The 23,385-nt window shown below is 37.9% G+C and overlaps 1 protein-coding gene and 1 long non-coding RNA gene across 3 annotated transcripts in view; both read right to left on the reverse strand.

Annotated features, from left to right (window-relative positions):
- Positions 1-23,385, reverse strand: part of VAPA (VAMP associated protein A) — a 38,841-nt gene that overhangs the window by 9,877 nt on the left and 5,579 nt on the right. The window contains exons 2-4 of one of the 2 annotated variants that reach the window (XM_024120515.3): positions 10,309-10,461; positions 7,414-7,517; positions 6,852-6,932 (exon numbers count right to left, since the gene is read on the reverse strand). In XM_024120515.3, the coding sequence (XP_023976283.1) occupies positions 6,852-6,932; positions 7,414-7,517; positions 10,309-10,461 (338 nt within the window). The remainder of the gene's footprint in view (positions 1-6,851; positions 6,933-7,413; positions 7,518-10,308; positions 10,462-23,385) is intronic. The other variant, XM_055080753.1, reaches the window with a different exon arrangement.
- LOC129391608 (uncharacterized) lies at positions 16,423-18,733 on the reverse strand. The gene is made up of 3 exons (XR_008616034.1): positions 18,679-18,733; positions 17,666-17,801; positions 16,423-16,450 (listed from the first exon to the last, which is right to left on the reverse strand). It is a non-coding gene; the product is annotated as an uncharacterized lncRNA (long non-coding RNA).

Genomic DNA, 23,385 nt, shown 5'->3' on the forward strand with positions numbered 1-23,385 from the left:
CCCGGGCAATGTGCTGAGCGGCTCTCAGTAGTAGCCCTGAACATAACTCAGTTGAAGACTGTGGGCCATTACTTTACGGAAATGCATCCAAAGACCTGCTGTCCCCGAGGACTAGGGGGACCACACACCTTAGTGCCTAAGGGCAGTATTAGTTAATGCTTGTTGTCCAGGAATTAACTATTAATAGTACCTCCTTTTATTCTAAAATAAAAGGGTTCTTGGACTCCTAGGTCATTCTGTGTATGATCCAAATCAGAGAGCTATTTTCCAAAAAGAAGCCCGTATTCTAATGATGGTTCCAAATAAATTAGGACTGTTTTATCACAAAAATGATCTCTTTAAACCATAAAAATAAAAACATGGATTCAACCACCATACTTCTAAAGCTGGCACCTTTCTTATCCTACAAGATGACTAAAAACTTCAATCATTTTCTGAGTTATATATTCAGTATCAAGGTCCTAAAAAACCTAAAGAAATCAACAAAATAATAACACAGCCATTTCCAACTGTCTTTAGAAACAGTAAATGCCCAAGAACTAACAGCATACCTGAAAAGATCCAGATCCTCAAACAGGTAAGGTATACTTACATAATGTACGTAACTGCCTGTCTACTTCTTTTGGGGGCTCGGGGAGGTGGGTGAGGAGCTGCGGGCAGGGGTGAGAGTGGGATGGGGTACCTAACGTAAGAAACACTGAATCAACAGCACGTTTTGCTACCTGCTACCTATACCAACTCTGAGAAGAAAGTATCACTAACCATGATAGCTATTGTGCTATCTAACTGCTTTGGATGCTAACCAAATTTTTCTAAGTTGATTACTAAAGATCATAAATTCTGATGAGCAACTCTTTGAAGTAAATGTGTAACTCAACATGGGCTTCTCCACTGCTCTGAACACTAAGGCTGAACACGAAGTACATGTGCCATCTGGAGAGAGCTGTGTATTAAAGTTGTCACCAGCAACTTAGTTAAAAACTAAACTGAAGTTTGCTTAAATTAACGAACTTTTTAAAACATACTGACAAACTAAAATAAATAAGGGGTCAAACCATGTCACTATAGGAATTTACTAACAGCAATCGTGACTATATAAACTAAAAAATATATTTTGTACTCTACTTCTAAAAATACAGGCTACCAACAGTTCTCATATTTCTGTGAATCTTCCACATATAGAAATGTGTTTTCCTTGAATAAGGGCGTTTCATCTTTAATCAATTTGTGTAGTCAGGATTCAGCTTCATATGGCATCTTACCAATTTATCTGTAGTAAACTGACAAACTTTATCTAGGTAAAACACTACTCAATGATGCCCTAATTTCCTAACAGACAAAGTTCATACTAAACTGAAGACAGACATACAGAAAAAGGATATTAAGTAATTTTGTAACTGTATCTATGGATACTAGAAAGAAACCAGTGTGTCAGAGATACTATGGTCTTTAAGCAGTTTCATCAACTTCATCTGTAGACAATACTAAACCGGAAACGGCAAGATACCATTAGGGTCTTACCAACAGGGTTTTATTACCACATGAATAAAGTATTAGAAAAGAGGTGTTTTGTGTGTGTGTGTGTGTGTGTGTGTGTGTGTGTGTGTGTATAAAAGGTTTCATCTTGGGCTTCCCTGGTGGCGCAGTGGTTGCGCGTCCGCCTGCCGATGCAGGGGAACCGGGTTCGCGTTAAAGAACAGTTGTTTTGTGTGTGTGTGTGTGTGTGTGTGTGTGTGTGTGTGTGTGTGTGTGTGTATAAAAGGTTTCATCTTTAATCATTATAACAAATACACAAAAACTTTATATATTTTATACTATTATAAACACTCCAGATTTGGTTACTCTGAGGCTTCACATTTTCTGTAAAGGATGCAATGCAACAGTAAGCTGATGACTTGACAGGAAGTCACTAATCAACAATTCGGACAGCACCAGGTCTGTACCAGGCTGCGCCCACTTCAGTGATCCCTCAGTAATGGGGATTTCTCGTACAACCTGCAGGTTAGCAGCTCCACAAGAATGAGTTTACGCAGGAACGGCGTTTCCAAAAGCGTATTTTACAGAACACCTGGCATTCCGTGGGAAGTTAATTGCATTATATGAAACAAAAAAGAAATTCTAGGTTAATCAGATTTTCTTTATTCAGAGCCTTTAATGTGCAAATATGCAGTGTGCTTATTTATAGCGTTTTTCCAAACTCATCTGACCACAGAGCCCTTCCAAACCAACACATTCTGGCAAACACCGCCTCATAAAAACACAGCTGTATTTCAGCCCTTCTTTTTAACATGCACATTAATCAATTAAGGCCACCTCTAGTATAGATACAAATATTTCTGCACATTTAAATTATATAAATCTGGAATACTGATATACTGAAATATTAAAAGTCTCATTTTATGTGCCAAACTTGAAATGTGAATTCCAAACACTTAAAAATGTCCATCAAGAAGCATAACAGCAAAGCTAAGAAGCCATATGAGTTGCTATATTCCAACAGCACTGCAGCTAGTGCACAAAAGGACCTGCCCATTCTTCTCAGTTAGTGTTGGATTTTACACAATTTGAATTATCCAAGAGCTTCAAGAACATAACCCAACCATTAAACACAATCACGACACCTCAAGAAATAAAAGGATGAGCATCATCTTATGTGATTTATGTGATGCTGACTAATTTCATCATTAAAATTTTACCATTAAAAGTGCCTTCAGGGCTTCCCTGGTGGCGCAGTGGTTGAGAGTCCGCCTGCCGATGCAAGGGACACAGGTTCGTGCCCCAGTCCGGGAGGATCCCACATGCCGCGGAGCGGCTGGGCCCGTGAGCCATGGCCGCTGAGCCTGCGCCTCCGGAGCCTGTGCTCCGCAACGGGAGAGGCCACAACAATGAGAGGCCCGCGTACCGCAAAAAAAAAAAAAAAAAAGTGCCTTCAACTGACAATCAGGCCTCCCCTAGAATCTTGGCCAAAAGAACGGTTTGATAGGAATTCTCACAAAAGTAAAAATCACTGTCTTACTCCCAGTGCCCAGCTTGTGGTCTCAAAATACCATCTCCTACTGACCCAGGGCCTGAAGAAATCTCTAATCCCAGGTCTGAGCCTGGAAGTATCTTGCCATATTAGACATGAAGGAAATTACCAGACTACTAAGGTGAAAGGACTCAGGAGCCAGCTACTAGCCAATCTGAGCACCAATACGATAACTGCAAGGGGCTGAAACAATAGTAAGTTTAAGTCCGTGAGTCCATAACAACACGGCAAAGAGGGAAGGGGAGGAAAGGAAGGAGGATGGAAAGCTGACTGTACACCATCAGAGGGACACTGTGACCAACTCATTTTTTGAAAGCCTGTAACTTAAGAGAAAGCTTTAGAACTCTACCATTGAATGAATCAGCAAGTATCAGATGAGCCCCAGTTACTCTCTAATACAATGAAGCAGTAATGACAAAGTCACCATTAAGCAACCTTGAATGAATCAATGGACTTAAACTGTATTTACTCACTTCCGACTGTACTGACATTTGGGGCTGGAGAATCTTTGTTGTGGGGACAGTCCTGTGCATTGTAGGAAGTTGAGCAGCATCCCTGGCTTCTACCCACTAGACGTCTGTAGACCCACCCCTCCACGCTAGCTGTGATAACCAAAAATGTCTCCAGACATTGACAAATGTCCCTTGGGGGGCAAACCACCCCTGGCTGGGACCACTCACCTACACACTGCACACCAACAGCTGCTAACTTCAAAACAAAAAAAACAGATATTAGGTACCTCCCTGAGAGAACAGATAACCACCTACAAAGCAGTCTTGCCTCTCCCTCACCAGCAAAAATAAGCCTCAATTTAATCAAGTCTCTAGATCCAATGACAGGAAATACCAAAGACAGCAGAGAAGTTAAGATACCTGAAGGATGCAACCAGCAAAATCTAGTCCGTGGGAAAGTCTACAGGACAAACTCGTTTCTTTAATAAATAATTTACAAGAGAAAAACGGGGGGAATCTACAGATTAAGAGACTTAAGAAACATATCATCTAATAGCAGTACGTGGACTTTGATTTCAAATCAAACTGCAAAAAAACAAATGTTTAAATGACACTTGTGAGGCAAATGTGAATGCTGCCTGAATAGTCTGATATTAATGATATATTAAGCTTTCAAAGACTAATGACAGTATTGTCATTGCTCTTTTCTTCCTTTCCTTAAAGTCCTTATCTTTGAACAATATATAATGAAACAGTTACAGATGAAATTAATTATGTCTGAGATGTGCCTTAAAACAGTATGTGAGATGGGAAGTGGTGGGTTTTACATAAAATAAAATTAAGCATAAACTGGTCACTGTTAATAAAGCTGGCCACGGGTTCACTGTACTGTCCACTTTTCTAGGTATTTAAAGTTTTTCAAAATAAACTGCTTCAAAAAATCATTATCTTTAGCAAGTAATTCCCTATAATTTAATTGGTCAGTAACAACTATACTGCAAGTCCAAGTAGTTCAAATACATTCTGCAGCCAGTGCATCCAGGCTCAGAATCGGATATTCTCTGGCGTACTCTGAAATCACTGAACAGACTCTGGGTTACTAACAACCTGCTATGAAAAGGTTCCCGGACCAAACTACCTCTGCTCGAGCTCCAGGGTGTGTGGGGGGCTCTGGGATCTCCATGCAGTATTTATTCAAGCCCTTTAGCAGACGCAAGGCCACTTTGTTGGATTACTATGGGCTATACCTATGTGTTAGGTACACCTGCTACTCTCCTCTGTGAGGCAGTAAGATGGCTAAGCTCAACAATCACAGTCATATCATTTCCATCAACTTCTGGTTTCGTGTCCAATCAGCAATATCAAATACTTGGCTTCCAGCCCTTTTCAGACTATAATCTGAAACTGTCTGCTATCCAGAGCGTAAGAGAAGCCCAGCTGAAAGATAGCTCTATGTTTATTAAATGACTGTAAAAATGGCATAAAACTCATAAAAGTGAGAAAATATCCAAACGTGTTTTTAAAGTAAGTCAGCCCTTATTCCAATGAATTTTACTTCTTGGCATACACCTGAAGGACATGAAAATACTATGTTGAAGAGATATTTGCATTCCCATGTTCATACAGCAGCATTATCTACAACTGCCAAGACAAGGAAACAACCTAAGGGTCCATCGAGAGATGAATGGATAAAGAAGTTGTGGTGTATGTATACACAGACTGGAATAGACAGATACAACAGAATATTATCTCAGCCATTAAAAAAAGGAAATCCTGCCAATTGTGACCACATGGACGAAACTCTAAGGGCATTATGCTAAGTGAAATAAGTCAGAGAAAGACAAATACTGTATGAGCTCACTTATACATGGAATCTTAAAACAAAACAACAACAACAAAGCCCCAAACTTGTAGAAAGAGATCAGTTTTGTGGTTACCACAAGCGGGGCACGGGGAGGAGGGACTGGATGAAGGGTGCCAGAAGGTTCAAAATTGAAGATAAACAAGAACTGGGGATGTAATGTAGCACATGCTGACTCTAGCTACCACCACTGTTTGGTATATTGACAGCTGTTAAGTGAGCAGACCCTAAGAGTTCCCATCAGAGGGGGAAAAACTTTTTTTTGGTAGCTATATGAGATGGTGGATGTTAACTAAACTTACTGTGGTAATCATTCCACAATATATGTAACACTAGTGTTTATGCTGACACCTTAAACTTATACAGTGCTGTATGTCAACTACAGCTCAATAAAACTAGAAATAAAATAAGTCAACCGAGATGAATGTGCTCTTTTCTTGGTTCCAATAATAAGAGCTATGCAAGCTATTAGCATCCTGGCAGCCTAGCAAAAGAGAAAGTAAACTCCAAATGGGAAGCATCAACATGCCATCAAAATCTCACTTTCCAGTACCAACGTATGTATTCACGTTTTTTTGTTTTTGGCAAATATTTCAAAATCCCTTTAATAAGGCATTAAAAACACAATAAATGATTTGGTCAACACCTAATTACCATTCAGGCACTTCTTCATTTCAGCTTATCCTAAAAGAGTAACACAACAATTGACCCCACGTATTTAATCTGCAAGTTTACTTTTCAATAGGGCAAATGGCCTCCAGATCAAAGAAAAGAGTCATGTAAAATTATAACCTGATTGTGCCAAACAATTCTATTTATCCATATTATTTTGTATGTTAAATCACACACACAAACACCTACTTACCCTTCAAGTTCCTCCTACAAACCACAGAAAAAAATTCAAATTTGCATTTCAGAAAAGGAATAAAGTGACCACAATCCATTCTATAAGACTACTTTTTAAACTCCATGCACATACACTTCAGTCCCTCAAATTGTATTTGCCTCACACTAATCAAAAAGCAACATAAAAATTATTTACTAAGGAATAAAATCAGATGTAGTTTGACCAAAATCAATAGTGAACAAAATACCTGGGAATAGCCAAATTTGGAATAAACTGTTTGTCTATGTAAATTAAATCTTATCCCCAGACTGCAGGTATATAGTTGCCAAAAAGTGGTTTATGTCTGTAATTTAATTATATTTATGTATACACGTCTCATTCTAACAAAGAACTTGAAGTGGTTTAAGCAGCAAAATTTTGGTAGAATTAGGTGGTTCTTCTCCATCATACAGCTTCTATCTAAAAGTATTTTTCTTCTTGAACAAAATGTTATGAAATGAAAAGAGCATATACACATTAAGGTTTAAAAAACATAAACACTGAGTCTGATAAAGTGGAACAGCCATATCACACAATCACAAAGGCCAAAACCAGAAGCAGAATTCAATCTCAAAGTAACTGAGAGCTTAATAGCTTCCAATTTTTTTATATTTTCCTACTTACCAATTTATCATTTTCATTGGGCATTTCAAATACACATCTCAATTTAGAATCCATCAATTCATCGGGTTTTGCCTCTTTCCACTAAAAGCAAACAAAACCAAACAATGAGACAGAGGAGATACAATGGGGACAAATAGGTTTCGCCTCAAGGGACAACTGAAGGGTTAGTGTAGCTGCCGCGCGCGCACAGGGGGTTCCCCAGGTCAGCCAGGACTATGGCTGCCTGTACGCTCTGCGTTATTCTCACCCACCACAGGTACCGGCAGTGCCACAGAACTTCCTATAGAACCCTATGAAGAGCTACTATCACAATCCGTTAAAATCACACTAACATCCCTTGAGATTACAGGACTTTACTCCTAATAGTAGCACTTCAAAATTGTCTTTAAGGAATACTATTTCAAAATTCCTTCGTTCTTGAAATGAGTCAGGATTATCTGTAGTGAACAGATTTACAGATTTTGTTAATTTTAAAAATCAGGTTTCTCAGTGGAGAACTAAACAAAACCCACAGTTTAAACAACATTCCCCCGGACAACTTCTGTTCAACTTCTCTACTCACCACGGCTTCCATATCTGAAATGTTTGGTGGAGCAAAGATGGTCTGTACCATAAACTTGTGTTTACTCTTCTCATTGGGGTCATAGTCAAAAGGCTGCAGCATTACTGAAGAAGAAGAAAGGACACATGACAGTGACTTCTGCATTTGTTTGCTTCTTTGCATTCCTAGTACTCACTCACTAATTTGCAAATTTAAAGAAAACCAGGAAGGGTGCAAGAAACCACACAATGGATTATTTCCAGTAAGGATCCAGAATCAACTTTATGGTTTCCAATTATTTTTAAATTGTCTACCTTTCTGATTTGCTAAGTCTTTAACAACCCACAAAATAAACAAACGTCTATTTAAAAAAAATAAATATCAATCTATGATTGCCCTCTCTAAACTTAAGTTCGGAAAATTTTCAAAACTTCGCCAACATTAACTATTAAAATGGCTATAAACTCAAAACCTAGTAAATTGTCTATTAAAACCACTTATAAACTTAGGTTTTGCATTAGTATTTAGTGATAACAGCTCTTAAAATTAGACAACTGTAATATTTATAGGAGAAATTCTAAGTAACTTAAAAACTCACTACCATATATTAGTGTTCTGATATAACTAATTTTTCGAACATAGATTTTAAATACACACCTATTCAAGAAGAGTTTATCAATTTGTTTAAATGAGTCTAGGACAACAAAGTGTACAAGGAAACCATACAGCCTCATGATTTCTAAACTTTTTCCAGCTTCCTAATAATTATATTCAAATTTTCTTCCGAAGTATTTATGATTTTCACTGGCCTACAAGAGGGTTTTTAGACATTCCATGTGGTTTTAAATTATGTAATATAAATCTAATAAGAGAATATAAAAAATGAATCAGCAACTGTACCCAATATGTATACAATATTGTAGAGATTACTTCCCTGCTAATATTTAGATTATTTCTAATATAGACAGATGTCAACATTTTCAAAAAGACAGATGAAATAAAGCAAATGTAAGAAATATCAATTATATAAGAACATCTTTATAAGATATGTCTGAGAAGTCCATTGACTCCCATCATGGTTAAGGGACAAATATACAGCTGTAGAAAATGCACAGGATAAATGCTCAAAACCCAGATAAAGCACAATATATCTCCAGGAACACCCTTCACTGAACAACCACCCTACGCTATTCACTAGAAACCGGATAAAAAGAAAACTCCAAACATGGTTGTGACTTTATGACAGTCATACTTCTAAGGCTACAGACCATGTAACAAGAGGAAGACAATCTTAGCACAGATTAAAGGAGTAAATCCATAAAGGTGCATGCTAAAGGGAGAGAGGGAGAAAAGGAGTGAGTATGTATGTAGACAGAGTCAATCAGGGAAGGCTGCTGGAGGAAGCGTGGCTGGAGTGCCTGCTCACCCGGAAAGGCACTGCACTGAAAACTGGAGTGCCGAGTTCTCAGTGGAGGAGAGGGATCAAGGGCGTGCATGGAAACAGTAACTGGTGTGTAAGGAGTTTTTAGTAAGTCAGGTGCTCAATACAAGGGGCTTATGTGGGAGAAAGGGCTTTGAGAAGTATACAGGTTCTTAAGAAACATTAATACAGTAAAACTTCAGAAAGCTAGAATCCTGAAGAAAAAGTCCTTCTGAATAGTTCCATGGATTCCTAGGGATACAGCTGTTTGCACCAAAATCTATTTTTAACCATGTGGATAGAAATAATTTTATCTTCTTCCAATTGAGCTAAAAAGGCTTGTGGACTTGAGAGCAACTTCCAGAACACTTGTACTCACTGCCCACTCTTCTTATTGCCCACCCATCTTCCCCATGAACTGGGGAAGGCCTGCCAGGCCACCACACCACAAGAGTCACTAAAAGCATCTTCTCTAGGGCCTCCTAGCTCTGAGTTTGGGAATACAGTTACTGAGGGAGAATTAAGTGCCCCAAGAACTCTGAGGTCTGTCCTTGACTGCCTCTGCAGTCAGGTTCCACTGACGAACATCTCAGCGAGCCTGCCCCAGGCACTCACTCTTTGTATAATTTTCTGTTTTTAATCTGCTGTGGGCTTGAAAACTAGAAAACTGATACACAATTATTTTAATATCTTAGGAATACCTATCAGGATTATGCAGGCATGTTTTGTTTTGTTTAACATACACATGTCTAGGTTGTGTCCCCAGAGATTCTAATCTGGAAAGGTCCGCGTGTGTTCCTGCTCTCTGTGCAATTATGGCAGACCTTCACAGAGGTGAGAACTACTGCTAGAAAATAAGAGTAAATGGTCTCTGTGTGAGGCCTGAGAAGTTCTCCCATAAGTAAACTATATCCTCCTACTTGCTTCCTATTGCTACGCTATTTTAGATGCTATCATGAAAGGATATCGTCAGGGAAGTCTGAGGGCATTAACTCTGGCACCAGCACAGACTCCACAGCAGGAGTAAGCAATCCATACATGGAAGGAACCAAGCACACTCCCTGGACTACAAGTAAGCACAAAAGGGGGTGACAAAACTGAAGTTTTCAAGTGCGGGACACTGTTGGCATTAACAATAAAAGGCAGAAAGACGCATCTAAGTTTACAACTATTGGCAAAAAAGAGGCACTGTACATTTTTAAGCAAAAGATTTAGGATAACACCTCCGCAGCCGCATGCAATATGTAACAACAGCTAGAGATCCGAATAAATGAGAATGAGCAATCACAAAAATGATACAAAATTTCAAAGACAAAATAATAAGGGCAGAGAATGTGGTAGTAAGCTGTAGAAATAAAGAAGAGATACAACATTTTTTGAACAACAGTAACTGCTTAAAAACTGACCACATACACCCTCACCCCAAGATAAGACATTTCCTGCAGCAGTTTGCATATAGTAAAAGAACAGCATAAATTCAGGACATGGTTTGCTACCTGAAACAGTCACAGTCAACCCTGGGTCAATAATTCCACTGTTGGGCCTCACACAGTACCGACGAGGTGCTGTAGTCTTCACTTTGAAACACACCTTTCTATCCGATGGATTTCGCAACTTAAGATTTGTAGTGACTACATCTGTGAAGGGGCCTGTAAGGTTTAAAAACCAAAAACAGGGAAAAAAAATTTTAATTGGATTCACACACACAAGCAGAATTCAAAACTGGATGCACATAACCTCAATTTTATATAGAGTATGTACTGAAAGTCTGTGTACCTAAATATACCTCCAGGTGTACACTCACAAAGGAGTTTTATTTTCTTCTTCATTCCTTACCAGACTTTATAAAATCACTACATGAACATGTATTGTTTCTATCAAATAAAATGTATTTTGAAAGTTTCAATTTATGAAATAAGCCCAAAATTGTATTCCTAGAGTATGCTCTTACCACATGACTGAAAAGATCGGGATTTTCCAGTGGTCTGCAAACCAATGCCAATCTTCAGATTCACCTGACAGAGCCGACCACAAAACCTCTCCATCAGAAGCCAACGAACCCAATGACAGGGTGCTCTTGCTTCACCTCAACTAAGTTTGATCCCTTCACTCATTCATTCTTTCACTCACATATTTGTCAAGTGTTTATTAAGAGCACTGTGTCAAATGCTCTACATACAAAGTTTTTTTTAAGCTTTGATTCTACACCCAAACATAAAACTGCAAAACAAAGAACCCAAAAGGTGATGCAGTCCTGCCTGAATTAAATAAGTCCTAAACCATTTTTTGTTTAAAAATGGGGGGGGGGGAGTGGGGTGTGGAGAAACAGTACCGCCACTTTTGTTCTTGGCCGAAGAAAAGCCTAAAGATATTTTATACAGATTTAGACAATAAACTGAATACCTGTTAATGTGGAGACTGAAGATAAATATGTCTCAATGGAAGCAACAACCACACACTTCTAACTAACCCAAAAGCAATTTTCAGTGGTTTCTAAAACAATTAATTTTAAGTTATACTTTAAACAACAACAACAAAAAAGCTAGAACTGAAATCAAAGACAACTATTATAAAGGCTATGTTTCCTTTATTAAATAAACCAGAACAAGCATGTCTTTTAAAACTATAAAATATTTCTAGTATAGAGTCCAGATTGAGAAGATTCCCCAACTCTGCCAGATAAAGTTTCCCATTTTGCTGAATATTGGAAAATTATCTTAGACAAAGGCTTGAAGGGGAACAACAAACAGACAATGAAGAGGCACTGGGAAAAGAGCAGGGGCTGAAAGGAGACCTGCCTGATGCAAGGAGAGGAAAAGAAGAGACTTGAAATGAAAGGCACTTATTTCAGGTCCTAGGAAATAAATTAATTTTATCCTATGCTTAAAGTTTGTGAGTTGTAATATATTTTCTAACAAATAAAGATTTGGAACTGGGATGAAAGGGAAGAGACAGAAATAAGAGAACATTAGAAGAAAACATATAAAGGCAGAGAACCAGTTATGGAAAAAATTCTAATGTGAAACAGGCATTTAAATCAACAAGTACACATTTTTTAAAAATATATATACAATATATATAAGAACTACAATCTTTTGGACAGCTTGCTTGAATTACATGGTCAAGTTAATCACTGCATTTATATATTACTTTACATCCTTTGCTGCTTCTTCAATCCCAATTGCTTGCATTTTTTGGCTACCCCACCATACACTGGCCCAGGGGAGTGAAGGGTAAAGCTCCAATCTGTCCATTTTGCTGCGTGTATCCACAAAATCGTTGGCTAGAGACACATTTTAAACTGTTAAAACTACGAGTCTTAAAGACATAGATTCCATTTCTTAACATTCTGAAAATCCATAAATTACTACAGGTAACTGAGAATGTGTACATTTTTATGTGACTATTTCAACTAGGATTTTACATTAGCATTAAGTATAAATTTATTTTTTAAAGTTTCTTAGTAAAATAACAAAAGAAACATTTTACAAAATTTTAATTTTGAACAATCCTATATTTTTATAACATAATTATGTAAGTTTTAATTTGTAATTTTAAATTCAATTTTTTAAATTTCCCCAATTTTAGAGGAAAGTACCAACTATCCAAAACAAGGTAAAATAACTGATTTTTTAAACTGACTTAGAAAATGACCATGTGTCAATTTTCATCAACATATGAATTCTGAAACAGTACTTATATTTTATATTGCCCAAAAGGGATTATGAATCTTAAATAATAGATTGTGGTCTTTCTAGACATAAAAATGCAAACTACCTAAAGATGAAGATAATATGTCAAAAGAAAAAAATTCCACCAATTCAAAAGCCAAATTCTTTACTGAACATGTTAACCTTATCAGTAAAATGTAAAATTGCCTACAATAAAGCCACCTAACAAATGAATTTGAGATTTTCTACTCCACTGTGTCCCTCTAACCAAGCCTCTCAGTAAGGGTGGCTCCCAGCAGCCAGTTCGGAGTCTGAGCCCATTTTCCTGGTTAAAATGCAAAATCAGCAAGTACTTATGACCACTAGCATAATAACCAGATTCAACAGCTTGAAGAGGTCTTAGGCAGAAACATCTGTTCCACCTTTGTGGGTCACAGAAACTCTTTAAGAATCTCATGAAAACTATATACTAACCCAGAAAAACATACACAGGCAAATATTCACAACAATTTTACCTTGGGTTTTTCTGGAGGGTGAGGGTGAGATGGGGCGGTCTGGGGTGGGGGTGTATCGTGGATTCCTGGAGCCTGCAGGTTAAACAGACCTGATAGAATCTACCCTTACAGGCCCTCAAAAATAGAGGAAAAGTTATGCAATTTATCTGCTACAACACCAGCCTAAATCCAGGGTAATACTGCCACTGTCAGGTACTTCTGTCTGACGTTAGGACTGGGTGGTGCTACTGTTGGGGGGGGGGCGGGGAGGAACAGGATGTCAGACATTTCGCAACACCCGGGTAGATCCATGCAATCAAGTACAGTATTAGGCCCCCATCCCACCAGATCTTCACATACCCCTCCAGAAATCCACATTGGTTAAAAAAAAAAACCACCTCTGTCCCAGAAATACATCTATTGTGTAAAACAAGAAACCTTTTTCTCTTTCCCTAAAACTCTGAAAGGTGAGTTCACCATTACAGAAAATTATTCTACCAACAGCAATGTCACTCAGGACACTTAAATCCCTACAAACGTCTGGTCCAGTCAGCACACATGTATGGGTGACACATTCACTTGATTCTACCCACATGCATAAATATTCTCTTGCCCTTATTTCAAAACGTTAGAGAAAACCCTCTATCAGGTAACTCCTCCCTTAACTTCCCTTAAATAAAAACTCATTTATTTAAGTAGGTTACAGGCATCTGGCTAATTCATTAATCTTCTACTATAATCATGCCCAAACATTTACACATTGAAATGCATATTTCATCACAAATTCACTTTCTTCTCCTTTATGTTATAGTTAGGGCATTATATTGAAAAATTTTAACTGTGTATGTTGGTAGGTAATTTTATATATGAATTTCACTTCAGGATGGAAAAATGGGCATTACAAAATATCAAAATGGGATATCGTGTCAAATAAGGTTAAAAACATTGTATCAATTAAAAAGCATTATATCAATAATCTCCTGCTTTACTAATATCCCCTGCAATGCTTAGCTGTTCAAACCATTAAGAAAAACAAGTAAATGGTTACCATAAAAAACAGGAGTTAACTTTGCAGGGAGATGGTATGAGGAGAGCTTTGCAACACACAAGTTCTATTTCTGAACCTGAGCAGTGACTGCAGAGCTACTGACTTCTTGGTAATTCTTTAAACTGTACATATTTTTCTTTTATGAAAAACAGTAAAGATTTTTTTTGTTTTTGTTTTTAAGAAAAGCTGACCCTTGGTGTAAGCTTGAAAAAAAAACTGAAAAAAAAAGTGAAAAGCAGTGTTTTGATGAAAAAGTGAAACATTCGAAGCAACTTATATAGGAAATAAATACTCAAGTTTTGAGGACTTCTAAAACTTAATCCCTGCAATTGAAGAAAATCCTGCCATTTGTCCAATATAAATGCTTAGTTTAACATTTAGAAACAATCACTACAACAGTCCATTTTATGATTACTTGATTGTAAACTAGTCACCAACCACAGGTACCACCTGATACTTCCTACTTTACAGATGAAATTTCAGTGTTTATATGTAAAAATATACCATATAAAACAAAATTCCAAACAACACAGATAACATTTACTTGAACTCTTTTACTGAAAAAACAAATTAAATTTTAAAACTCCACCTTTTAATTACACAGGCTGCCCTCCTTCAATCTCCCACGCCACTTCCTGTCACTAAGTATTCCATCCTAACTCTACAACATTATCATTCCCAGTAAGCCAAAGTCCTATTCTCAGTCCCAAATTCTACCAGATGGAAATGTAACATACATAAATACGGTCCCTGTGTTAAAAAGTTTGGAAAAAACTTGGAACCTCAAACTTCAAAAATGTAGGAAAAGTTTAGGGCAGCTCACCCAGAAGGATGTCCTAAGTGAGACTAGCCTGACTCTACCTAAAAATATATTTCCAGCATGAAACGCTGTATACCTAAAATTTAGAGCAGGACTTCCCTGGTGGCGAAGTAGTTAAGAATCTGCCTGCCAATGCAGGGGAAACAGGTTCGAGGCCTGGTCCAGGAAGATCCCACATGCCGCAGGGCAACTAAGCCTGTGCGCCACAACTACTGAGCCTGCGCTCTAGAGCCCACGAGCCACAGCTAGTGAGCCCGCCTGCCAAACTACTGAAACCCGCATGCCTAGAGCCCGTGCTCTGCAACAAGAGAAGCCACCATAATAAGAAACCCACGCACCACAACGTAGCCCCCGTTCGCCGCAACTAGAGAAAGCGCACAGCAATGAAGACCCAACGCAGCCAAAGATAAATAAATAAAAAATAAATTTAAAAAAGAATAATGTCATTAAAAAAATTTAGAGCAATGATTTCCTTTGAAATAGTTCTCCAAACCTCCCACTCTTAAAAGGAACACAATTAAGCTAAAAACAGCTAAAAGTAGAACCACTCTGACTAAACAGTTTCTTAAATGGTTATCATATATACCTATTTTGATGTAAATTGCCGTTAAAGTTTTCTTGAAATGCCAGGCTTTGTTTAGTTGCAAAGAAAACTGACTTGGGGGAAATAAGGGGGGAGAGCACTTGGCTTTTCCCCCGCATTTTGAAAAACTTCAAAGAAATTGAACAGTGAAAAATTATGATTATACACCAATAACCTAGACTCTACAATTAACACTTTGCTGTTACTTACTTTGAGACCTATCAATCTACCTAGCCATCTCTGGCCATCCATCCATCTTATTTTGATGCATTCCAAAGTAACTGAAGACTCCTAAACACCTCAGCATGTATATCAACTTGAGTTCAACAGTATCTGCTTACTAAGAAGAGAATCAAATTTTATTTCAGGATAAGTGGTCCTGAATATAGCATGGAGCATTTCAGAAATAGAAAAGGCCTTTGGGATGCAGCTCAAGAATAAACAGGCTATGTGCACGAATGTTAACTCATGAACTCCGTAGCATCGTTTAGACCAGCAACCCGGAGGTCTGTCGGGAGACAAGTCTCCATGGGTCTCTAGCATTTCTGCACCTTTTGCCAGTGGAGGCCCTGGAGGCTTGCATACAGACTGTCTTTTCAAGGATCTACTACATAGTGAACAGTCTTGCATCTGACTGTTAGCATTCTCCCTCTTGAGGAGAGGGCAGGTTTGTTTACTGTCCAGTGTGATAATGCTCAGGTCCTCCTCTGGAAAAAGGTCAGGTAGGTTTCTGTGCAGCCCATCACAAAAGATTCAGGGGCCCTAGACTCAAGGTTTCTCAGCTATGACACAAACCCACCAGGTGGGCAGCACCCACCTGCACTGAACCCCTTTGTGTTGCCCCCATGGAATTTGAGGGGCAAAGGAAACCAACACAACTATGAAGTTGCTGCCTGCAGTGCCCTGAAAATAACATCCTTTGTCTCTAAACCCAGGAGTCCCATGTCTTCTACAGCACCTGTAACACTGAAGCAGGCTCACCTTTCAGACTCTCCGGTTCTGGACAAGCTCTGAGTTCTTGGCTATGGGGTACAGATTGAGTTAGTGACCTCAGGAGGATAACAGGAGAAAGTGCAATGAACCAAATCGTGCATCTCTGAGGAGAAACAAGGGTGACCATACAACTACCACAGCACAGTGTCCCTACCTCTCTCCCCGCACGTCTCACTTTATTATTTATGTACGTCTTAAATCACCCACTAACTATAAGCTCCCTGAGAAGAAACCAGCTCATCCCTGAATGAACTGGAGTAATTCACACTGGCCTTAACCTGAGTATGGCTGAGCAATCACATGGATTGCTCTTAATCAACATGCAATAACAACAAAAAATATCAGAAATATGTACGTTCTGCTATGATTCTAGGTATTCATAAATCATTTACCCCAGCATGACATTTTCACTCCTCCATCCTATCTGTACTGAAACAGAACAAGTAAAAATCCTAATAAGGCAGGCTGGATGCTCAGCTCAAATATATAAATAATGTAGCTGTAGTGAAGCCAGTGATGACTACTTCAATGTTTCCACAGGTGTTAGCAAATTAACGGCTGCATCACTGATTAAACAGTTTTCCAGTAACAAAGGGTTATGTTGCTGAATATGTCTTGCTACGTTAACTTAATCACACATCTGAATTATATGCTGTACAGTATACAGAATATCTACTAAGAACTCCCACAGTAATAGTAGCATGGCAGCAGTAGTAACAGTAAAAATAGTGATAACAGAAGTTTTTAGTCTAGCCTTTATTGGACACTCACCATGTATCAAGAACTTTGCATGAATTATGTCACTAACTCTAATAACAAGCCTATGAGGCTAATATTTTTATTACTTATCCTCATTTTACAGACGAGTCAACTCTGAGTCAGAAGTTAGAATACTTGTCCAAGGTCAGACAAGCACAAAGCCATGGAAGTGGGAAGTCAGGTCTGCCTCCAGAGCCTGAACGCTCATAAATTCTCTATGTATTTTATGCAAATACCTAAGCTATATTTATTTCCTAACTCATAAGCCATTCCAGGCGGATTTCTGCAGCGTTAAAGCATGAAACTGTAGTCAAATCAGTAATATAAGAAAAAGATTTTTATTGGATATTTTATTGTATTTCCCTTGGTTCCACAGGATGAATATTTCTGGAAACAAGTATCAAACACTAAGAAAACAGTTTTTATGTTTTACACCAAAGAAAGCCCTAAAACATCTTCGTTACAAATTTTAAAAATGAAGTTACCTTAATTTATTTACTGTATTTTTTTCCAAAACACACTGAAATCTCAGACTTGAGCGAATGTAAGCTCCATGAAGACTGGGTCTCTGTTCTATTTGCAGCTGTATCCCCGGCTGGACAATCCCTGGCATAGTAGGTACTGAATAAATATTATTGTACAAGCATTAGTGTAAAAATAAACAGAAGACCACTTTCCGGGAAACAAAATGAGTCATTTCTATTCAAGATGGTTTAGTTATTAAAGCACTAAACATATCTTTTTATAAGCTTTCATTAACCTTACAAAAGTATGGACCCTGAGATTAATACAAAAGCCAAACTTGCCTATTTTATTTAAACCTTCTACTATTTAAGGAAAGCTTTGATTTCTTAAACTGCTTCACTGCCCTTGTTTATCCACATTAATCAACAAAGAATTTCAAAATGTATCATGAAAAAATGTCCAAAATCCACTTAACATAGTAATGTGTGGTCATTAAAAAAAAAAGTTTTCCCACTCTAGGGCCTTAAAGTTATAGTTAAAAGTAACCAACAGGCAGGAACCATGTCTTTTCTTTCTTTTTCAGCACTTTAAGTTAATGCAGCAGTGTTCTGAGCACAAAGTTAAATACTCATCCATCACCTTCCTGCGGGGTGGGGCAGGGGGGGCGGGGGCGCAGGGGGGGACAGTCTGCTATTGACGGTGTAGTACTGACTTTTGTAAAAAGCATAATGCAGTGTGCTGAGTTAGAGGTTCACAATCTAACACCATCAACAAGGTGAATGACCTTGAGCAAATCATGTCACTTCTCCAGCACAGTCTAACCCTCCACTCTAGCTCAGTACACAAAACCATCTCTAAGACTCCTCTCAGCCCTCAAAGTATGTGACATTTATGAACAACTTTACTTAATGCCTTAATTAGAAAACACCTACTACTCCATGGTAACATGGCCAGTAATTCAATCCTAGATGATCACAGCCTCACTGACATTTTGGATAAAGCTACTAAACATTTTAGAAGTACTTTTTCTGACCTTTTGATGCACAGACTGCTCACTCTGACCTAAACAATCTTTGTGACACAGTCCTGAAAACAAATGGGAGAGAATAAACAACATTGTCTTCACACAGAAATGAAACATTTTGATTTGTAACATTTTTATATAAATCTTATGTCCTTCCACTGTGTAACTTTCTAGAGAAAAATAAGATGCATACACACATTAAAAAAATTTTTTTTCATGCTTGCACTCAGGATTAAACGTTAAATATGCTTAAATTAACACCTTCATTAAAACAGAAATAAGTGTTCCATATCTGAAGAGTTTAGATTACTTTTTAAAATCTAGGTAGGCAGGATGGGAAAGAATAAAAGAGAAATGCATATCTTCGGGAGAACCTGAAATAAATGTTTAGCACCATTTACAGATCTAAAGCTCCTGTTAGATTAGAAGCAAAATACTTATGGGACAATTATCACAATAACATTAACTAAAAAATATAGGATATAAAAGAGTCATACACAGAAAAAATAAACAACTGCTAACAGTGATTATTTAGGGACTTCCCTGATGGTCCAATGGGTAAGACTCTGTGCTCCCAATGCAGGGAGACCTGGGTTTGACCCCTGGTCAGGGAACTAGATCCCGCATGCATGCCGCAACTAAGAGTTCACATGCCACAACTAAGAAGTCTGTATGCCGCAACTAAGACCTGGCGCAGCCTAAATAAATAAATAATTTAAAAAAAAAAAAAAAAAAAAGAAAAGAAACTGGGGCTTCCGTGGTGGTGCAGTGGAAAAAAAAAAAAAAAAAAAAAGAAACTGGTTATTTATAGGTGGTAGGGATTGAGTAATTTTTATTTGCTTTATACTGTTCTATGCTTTTTCAACTTTCTACATTAAGCACTGATTTTATAATCAGAAGGGACTATTAAATGTGAATTCATATTACCTTAATTTGTTCATAAAATCTTTTATTTTTAAAGTGGGGGGGTGAGGACTGAAAAGATTCAGAAAAAGCTATCTTTTGAAGATGCTGTTACTGAGATTTTTGGCAGTGGGAACAGTACTTAGAAAACAAAACCAAGGGATTCATCTTCCCCTATAAGCTATAAAAGTAAAATCTGTTCATAGAGAAAACTAACAGAAAACACACTCCATGATGTAAAGGTGCTCTATACCTTTAAAGGTACAGCAGTCACTCCAATTCATGTCAGATTATCCAAGTACCAAAATAAAAATATGTATGTATATATATACACACACACGTGTAAATATATATGGATGAGTAGATATATATGGAAGTATATAGCTACAAAATAAAAGGCTGTCAAAATGTAGGCCCATAAGAAATCTGTCAATTTATATTACAAACTAGTACTTTAAAGCTCTCTCCTATTAACAATTCTTTAACATAACTATTTTTAAAATGGCCACTGAATCCAATCACATCCTTTAAAAGCTGAAACAAGTAACTAAACATCTCATTCATTTAAACCTGAATTTTGAAAACAGTACCAAATGTTCAAGGTAACTATCCTAGAGAACTCCCCAAATGCCAGAGAAAAGTAGCTAAGCAAACTATGGTATATTGGGACTTCCCTGGTGGCACAGTGGTTAAGAATCTGCCTGCCAATGCAGGGGACACGGGTTGATCCCTGGTCCGGGAAGATCCCACATGCCGCGGAACTAAGCCTCTGCGCCACAGCTACTGAGCCTGTGCTCTAGAACCCGCGAGCCACAACTACTGAGCCCACGTGCCACAACTACTGCAGCCCGCGTGCCTAGAGCCCATGCTCCACAACAAAGAGAAGCCACCGCAATGAGAAGCCCGCGCACCGCAACAAAGAGTAGCCCCTGCTCGCCACAACTAGAGAAAGCCCGTGCAAAGCAATGAAGACCCAATGCAGCCAAAAATAAAATAAAATTTTAAAAAATAAATTTAAAAAAAACTATGGTATATTAATGACACGGCATCAAAAATGGTATTTATAAAAGTTTAAGACATTAGTTGAGGTTATTTTTATAAAGTGAAATATGTGTCACAGTCATAAAGTTGAACACAGTCTCATAAATGTTGAAGTCTAATTTTACTTAAGCAAGGAATTTTATGATGAAGAATAAAATCATACTTAAGCGTTGATTATAAAGATGAAAGCAATCTCAGTGACACAGGACATGAGGTACAGCTGGCCTCACAAAAGGCTGCATTCAAGAGAAACTTATACTGGAACCACGAGACCTCTCTTGCCTGCTTTCCTCTCCCTGTTCTCTCAACTGGCTACTTCTGCTTGACATGGCCCAAATCAGCCACTGTCTCCAAGTCTCTGCAACCTTAAAAGTCTAAAACCTATCGTGTTTAAAGAGGAGGCTTCAACATTGTGACTAGCCAACCATCAGTATGTATACATTGGCTGGCCTTGGGCGAGGTGCCCACCACTGAACCCTCAGCACTGTCTGGACGAAGAGGGATCCTGTGAACTTAACACGCTGCTTAGACCTACTTGCCTCTAATACAGTCTATGGGCAGGGCCCATTCTCTGAGAAATAAATACCCCAAACTAATCTACTAAACTAATCTACCACAAGAGACCACCAATTGATCCTAACAGTAAGAGCCCAATGAAACTTAACAGATGTATGTACAGTTAGTTATAAATTAGATTTGCTTTCAAACAAACATGATTTTCTACTTGTCTTTATATGCCTTGATTTCTGAACTGCTGTGGTATAGTTAGACTTGTTTTCTATTGACTGCTTTATTATTAAAAAAAAAAAAAGACTTCAGCCTGTATAAAAGGCTTAAATTATTAATAAAAAATAAAACAAAGTATTACAGGTAGGACAAATGAAACTTGATATAATCTCTCAAAGTACTGAGTCTAATAACAAAATAATTTTTTTCTCTTACCATTAAAAGCACTGAATGTTCATTGCAGAAATCTTGGAAAACACAGAAAAGTAAAAACGTAAAAACAAAAGCATCCCGGGCTTCCCTGGTGGCGCAGTGGTTGAGAGTCTGCCTGCCGATGCAGGGGACACGGGTTCGTGCCCCGGTCGGGGAAGATCCCACATGCCGCGGAGCGGCTGGGCCCGTGAGCCATGGCCACTGAGCCTGCGCATCCGGAGCCTGTGCTCCGCAACGGGAGAGGCCACAACAGTGAGAGAGGCCTGCGTACCGCCAAAAAAAAAAAAAAAAGCATCCTAAAGTAGAGCTAATGACTGCTAACGTTATTTTCTTTCTGATCTTTTCCCTCACACATATTACCATAAATGCACTCATACTTATGCAACTTTTCACGGGAGGAATAAGGCGGTCATCACCTATCAACTTAACATCACTAGAAGTTGGACAACCAGACGTTATCCACACCTGATGTGACCCAATTCTATCTATGCAGTATTTTTACCAAAAAAATACTGAAACCTGAATCTTAAAGCCCTTAAATCCAACTTCAAATTTACAGGAACTACATACCAGAAATATCAATATGGGACATTCCACTGGACAACGACCTGGTCTTTTCAACAAGTAAATGGCATGATAAAAAGGAAGTGGTGGAGGCACTAACTGTTAAGACTAAGATGACCTGGATACAACAGCCACATGCAATGCACAGACTGAACAAACCAACTAAAAACCAGGACTGTAATTGGGAAGATTTCAATAGATGAAATAACAGATTATTGAAGAATTATTTTTGGTTTTATTAAGTGATAATGGTGTCATGATTCTGCAAATAAAATTACCCTTTTTTTGTTTATTAGAAATGCAAGCTCAGGTATTTAGGCTTGAGATGTTAACAGCCAGAATTTGTTTAAAATACTGCGGTAACCCCGCCCCCCCAAAAAACACAGTAAAATACTAATAATCATTAAACTTAAGTACATATGAAATTATTAAATTTAAGAGTATAGCGGTTTCGTTAAGTGTATAGAGGTTTTTATAAATGTTTGAAAGTTTTCATAAGAAATTTTAAACAGTAATTTGAGTCACATTTCAGTTATAATAAACCCAGTAAACAAGCATTTGCAAAAATAACCCCCTCTTGCATTTAATTCTTTTTTTAACAAGAATTTTTCTCTAGTAGTTATACAAAATAATATTACATTTTGTGGTCTGTAAAGTTTAATAAACTGGCGAACATGTAATTTTCTTTTAAACCAACTTTTTATGAAGGAAAGTAGGATCCATCCTATATTAACCACTATCTCCTCTGAAAAACAGGACTTCATTGAAGGGTCGGTCAGTCAAGATAGAAAAGCAACAAGAAAAAGAGAGTCAGGAAGAGCCTCTGAGAAAATAAAAGGGTCCTTGCTGACAAACTCTCTTCACAGACCATCTCTGCATGGCTAGGGAAGGTCTTACTTAAAGGAAATCTAACAGGTAACTAGTACAGTAAACCAACAACAAAATTACCAACACTAACAATCACAAAATACCAAACTTTGCAGAACTTAACTCAATCAAGGTCTCCCAATTCTTTACATATGTAAAGAGAAAAACTGTGTTTTCCTTTTGCAGGGAAAAATTGTGTCTTCCTTTTGCACTCAACTGTCATATACATTCACAAACCCTGATAGCCGGACCACCACCCAAGAAATCACCCAGTCCCACTTCTCACTTAACAAATGAAAAAGGTGAAGCATAAAGAATGAACAATGTATCTATCATTAGTCAGCTCTTAACAAAACACCCTTTTCTGGAACTACAAAACTCTGAAAACACAAGTACCTGCAA

This window comes from Physeter macrocephalus, chromosome 19, assembly GCF_002837175.3.
Source record: "Physeter macrocephalus isolate SW-GA chromosome 19, ASM283717v5, whole genome shotgun sequence".
NCBI classification, from domain to species: domain Eukaryota; kingdom Metazoa; phylum Chordata; class Mammalia; order Artiodactyla; family Physeteridae; genus Physeter; species Physeter macrocephalus.